Source organism: Acinonyx jubatus, chromosome C1 (genome assembly GCF_027475565.1).
Source record: "Acinonyx jubatus isolate Ajub_Pintada_27869175 chromosome C1, VMU_Ajub_asm_v1.0, whole genome shotgun sequence".
NCBI lineage: Eukaryota > Metazoa > Chordata > Mammalia > Carnivora > Felidae > Acinonyx > Acinonyx jubatus.
This window is the reverse complement of record NC_069381.1, coordinates 55,227,954-55,232,696: the sequence shown is the minus strand read 5'-3', so window position 1 is coordinate 55,232,696 and position 4,743 is coordinate 55,227,954. Positions and strand designations below refer to the sequence as shown.

Below are 4,743 nucleotides of genomic sequence, written 5' to 3'. Positions count from 1 at the left end.
AGTCTCTAACACCTTTTCCCTAACTGCGACCCCCAACTCCTCTTAAATCACCTTTGGTTTTCTGACTTTTGACACCATGTAGATAGGGTAGGGCCCTAGTAAAATGTCTGTTAAATAAAGAATAAAAAATAAAACTATGCCACATCCAGCTCAAATGTTTAAAAGTGGAAAAAAATACACACACACACACACACCAGAGATCTATCTATATATAGAGATACACACATATACTATATATATGATTTCATAAGGGTTTTAATTTTTCCATATAAAACTTATTTAAAATACATTCCAAGTTAAAAGAAACAAAAGCACACATTAAGAAATGATGCAATTATTCCATACCAGTTTATTGTAGGTATTGTGTTTCAAAAAATTTATAGCATAAATAACTTCTCATGTCATAAAATAACTTAGTACAATTTATAATAAAACTTTGAGAATTTAACATCTCATCAAAATACAATAAAATATGGTTTTAAAATAGGATCAACCCTTTCTGTTTTTCTTTTACTTGAGGGCACATAAACCAAAAATACCCAAACTACTGCCGCACATTTGAACTTTAACAAAGCGCATTTGGTTTATTTAAATGTAACTCAACCATTCTAAATTAATACATAGTTTGTTTTCCTTCCTGCGTGGTTCTTTGTAATTTTTGTTCCTTTTGACTTGTATTTGTTTCAACACAGCTTCCTTCTTCATTTTCACCTCTTTCCATCTGCAAAGTCATCTATCTCCGGGCCCTCGGAACATGTAGTTGAACTCACTCAGCCCCTTGACATCAGTTTCTGTAATCCTTGCATCAGTGTGGGGAGTAACTGCTTGAGTAACTACAAAGGTATTTCAAAACTTCAGTGCAATTTGGTTCAGTTATTTTCATTCAGATGCCATCACCGTTCGGGGAGATTAATCACTGGAACCCACTGATCCATGTAGCGACTTTCCCGGCAAAAACAAATAAGTTGACTTAAGGCAGGATCCTTCCACTGCGATGAATGTGGATTCTGGAAACAAATTGAGAAAAATAAATTCACCATTTAAAAAAAAATCAGCATTTGCTAATAATTACAATCATTTTAAGAGGAAGACAACCTGAACGTTCTATACTTTGGCTGTGTGACATAGAGACCAGTTACAACCATAAAAAATAAGCTTTCTTCTAGGTAGTTGGTTTCCTGCAAAATCATTAAGGGTAATTCTCCACTAAACCATACTCTGCAAAGTTTGAATGCATGCAACCCTCTGACCCATTATATATATATATATATATATATGTATGGTATTTATTTAGTTTTGCACGAGAGCATATTTATTTAGTTTTGCATGACATTATCATTCACAGGTTTGTCCTACCAAAGTTGTACTGTGGAAGAGACCTGAGTGAAAACAACTCTGAGGAATATTTCCATGCTGTGTGTGCAATGGATGAAAGCTGCATAGCAGTTAACTAGAAATGCTACCTGTTATACCTCTCCAAAGACAGGAGAGGAGTAGTAATTTTCAAGAGTACCAAAATGGTTAGGCTGCCACTTAACTAGACCAGTCAAAAAGAGTAAAATGTAAAAGACAAAGCTATCATATTACCTCTGAAAACACAAGTTCTCTACCTACCAAAGGTTTTTACCAGGGAAAAAAGGCCCATTAAAAAAAATGTAAGATTGCAGAGAAAAAATTCCCACTCTACCCTCTTCAAGTATTTCTAGGGAATTAATAAGGTCTGTCTCCTACACCATTTCTATTTTTAACTCTGAGTGGCGGCGAATGAAGCTGACTCCTTAATGAGGGTGAGCCAGGAATTTATTTGGCTTTATCTAATCTGCCCTACTAAAGGAATTAGTCACGGGAGGTAGTGCAGATGTAGGTAGGGAGTAGCTGGGCTGACAATGCTGACTCACAAGGATCTCTTCCGCTGCTGGCAGCCTCCAACGTGCTTAGACATGTTCTGTACCAGAGAAAATCCTGATGATGAAACTAGCACATCTCGGCCGAAAGTCCAGCCACACTCTCTAATGGGGCAAAAGCAGCCACGCTCTTGCTCTCCCCCTCATTCCAGATCTGCAGTCAGGCGACTCTGAACCCTCGCTCACTCCCCTCCAGAACTCTTCACTCCAGTCGGCCAGCAGCCCCCCTCTCGCTTACCGTCACCAGGACGCAGTGCAGGTCCGGGGGCTGCTCGGCGCCCTCGCTCGCTGCTGGGCTTGCGTCGGTCTCCAGGAGCAGGAGCTCAGCCAGTCGGCCCGGGTTGCTGACGCGCAGGATGTTGATGTCGTTCTCGCAGCAGAACGCCTGGATCAGGGTGAAGTGGATCTGCAGAGCCACATCCCTGTCGTCGTCCTCGTCCGCCGCCAGCAGGCACAGCACCACGTTATCCGGGTCGCTGAGGGCAGCGGGAGGGGCGGGTGAGCGCAGAGACACCACCCGTCCTCGTGGACGCCCGCAATACCCGCCCGGGTCCCGGGGTCGGCCCCGTCCTGCCCGCTGCCCGTGGGGCAGGTGGGAAGCCGCAGGAAGCTGCGCTGCAGGGCGGGGGGGCGCTCAGCGAGGTCGCCTCCGACGGGGCTGGGGAGAGAAGGGGGTGCCACGAGGGACTCGCGAGGGCCCCACTTACACGTTGAGCAGCTTGGCCGCCTCGTACACCCCGACGGTGATGGTGCGCTGACTCAGGGCTTTGCTGAGCACTTCCTCGAGGGCATCCCCCACCTTATCCATCCTACACGTGAGGGAGAGCAAAGGGGTCCCGTCAGCCCCGGTCCCTTCGGGGCCATCGCCGCCCCTTCGCCCTGCACCGCGACTCTCCCTCCCGAGTTCGTGCGCCACCGCGCCGCTCCGCTTTCTGCAAACCCAAAGCCCCCCCCCCACCCCGGCCCTGTCACCCCCAGTGAACCCTCACACGCCCAGAGGCCGGGTGGCCTGCGAAAAACCCCGAGAGGGCCACCCGCCACCCTCCCCCGAGGGCGCTGCCAGTCCCCGGCGCTGGGCGCAGCCACAGGCTGCCAGCCGCAGGAGCGGCACCGGCAGGGACAGTCCCTTCTGCCTTTTGCAAAGGCCTGGAGGGCTCGGCCGGGTTTGGGGGCACGCTCCTTCCGTCCACGGACGCCTCGGGGAAGGCCCCCGGAGCGAGACGGACGGGAGGTGCCCTCTGCAAACTTTTAACCGGTCGCTCCCCGCCAAACCTTGCCCAGAGGGGCCGCAATGGGGTGCACGCAGTGGGCGAAAAGAGTTCAGGGAGAGACTCCGGCCGCCTTACCTTTCGGTCTTCTGCTCTCCAGCCGAGAATTCCTCCAAAGTCATATTGCAACTGCAAATCCCCCTCAGAGAGAGCGCGGCGTGCGGACTGCTCCTGCCACGGTGGGCGCTTGGGCGCCTGCTCTCTGCACTCCCTCACAGGCTCTTCCAGCTCCCGCTGCCACCGCGCGGTCCGTCCGTCCGTCTGTCCCTCTCGCCCCACTTGCTCGCCCGCTCCCGGCCCCCTCGCCTCGCCACGGGCCGCGACTCCGACGGGGCAGCTGCCTCACAGCCACTGAAGGACAAAGGCCCCGCTCGCCCGAGTTATCCTGCCAACCTCCAGCCAACCACCACCAGCCTCATTTGCATACGCACAGCCATTGGGTTATGCAAATCAGCCTGCTCTGACAATTTGACCCCAGCTCCTGGAACCGTGGGGAGAGAAGCGGAAGGGGGTGGAGCCACGCGGAAGGCGAGCTCAGGGCCGAGGGCGGTGCAGGGACAGGGGAGGGCGGGGTCCGGAGCGGACTCTCTTAGCCTGTTGGAGGGGCCCGTAGGCGGGTGGGGGGCCCTTTGCAAAGGCCGGGCGGGAGGGGCGTGTCTTCCAATTGAGTCTGGAGCAGGCTGCCAAGTGTTTTTCTAGTTAGTGCATTCTTTTTTTTTTTTTTTTTGGTCGTTTCATGTCTTTTGTTTTTAGGGGTTGTTATTAAAATCTATTTCCAGGGTTAATGCACCCAAGTCTAGTAATTATTAGTAAGCAGGTTACATAAAAAGAGTGTTTCAGACCTCTGGGGCAAAGTTTACCTCAGAAGTGTTGTTTATGTAAGTCTAGGCAAAGCTGCTTATTAGTAGTAGTATTATTTCGGTGCCCTGATGGCTGGTTTGATTTATTTTTGGAAGGTTGCAAGGGTTGGAAGCTCAAAAAAGAAAAATCAACAGTTTTGTGTTTGGTGATGGCAGGGAACCAAGTTGGAATCTTTTCCACAGAAAGGCTTCCCACCTGCCCAGGGTAACTCTGGAAAACCGTGTTCAGGAGGAGCTCGTTACCACATGTGTGTATCCTAGCCTTACAACCCAAATTCACCTTTCTCAAGAGAGCTTTTCCCAAAGGAGAATCCTCCTGCACAGGCACCAGCTAGGAGACAAATTCCTGACACCCACACAAGTCTAAATTCAAAATACTCTCAATATGCCCTAAGCTTCCTTTCATAAGGCAAATATGTCACTACCTTCCACAGAGAGCCTATGATCTCACTGTGAATTATTGATGTTAGATGCTGAATCATGAAGCTGCAGCTATAGGATCTTTTAGTCATATGCTAAAATTTCACCTTTGAGATCATGGCAATCTGTGGGTGGAAAACAAGCAGTAGTTACACATTTTTGAAAAGCAAACTTTAGTGTATAGACTTTGACTTAGTAAGTTGAAAATTCTTTCCTTTGTTTTATGAGTATATGCAATAAATGCAAAAACATGTTTTAAACCTATTGAAGTCACCAAAAGTGAAAATGCCT

The 4,743-nt window shown here is 48.9% G+C and overlaps 1 protein-coding gene across 1 annotated transcript; it reads right to left on the bottom strand.

Moving 5' to 3' along the window:
• Positions 1–239: 239 nt before the first annotated feature.
• GADD45A (growth arrest and DNA damage inducible alpha) lies at positions 240–3,538 on the bottom strand. The gene is made up of 4 exons (XM_027058904.2): positions 3,251–3,538; positions 2,612–2,713; positions 2,143–2,380; positions 240–1,007 (listed from the first exon to the last, which is right to left on the bottom strand). Exons 1-4 carry the CDS (start codon positions 3,292–3,294, stop codon positions 894–896), a joined length of 498 nt encoding a protein of 165 aa, XP_026914705.1. The 5' UTR covers positions 3,295–3,538; the 3' UTR covers positions 240–893.
• Between the last annotated feature and the right edge of the window lie 1,205 nt (positions 3,539–4,743).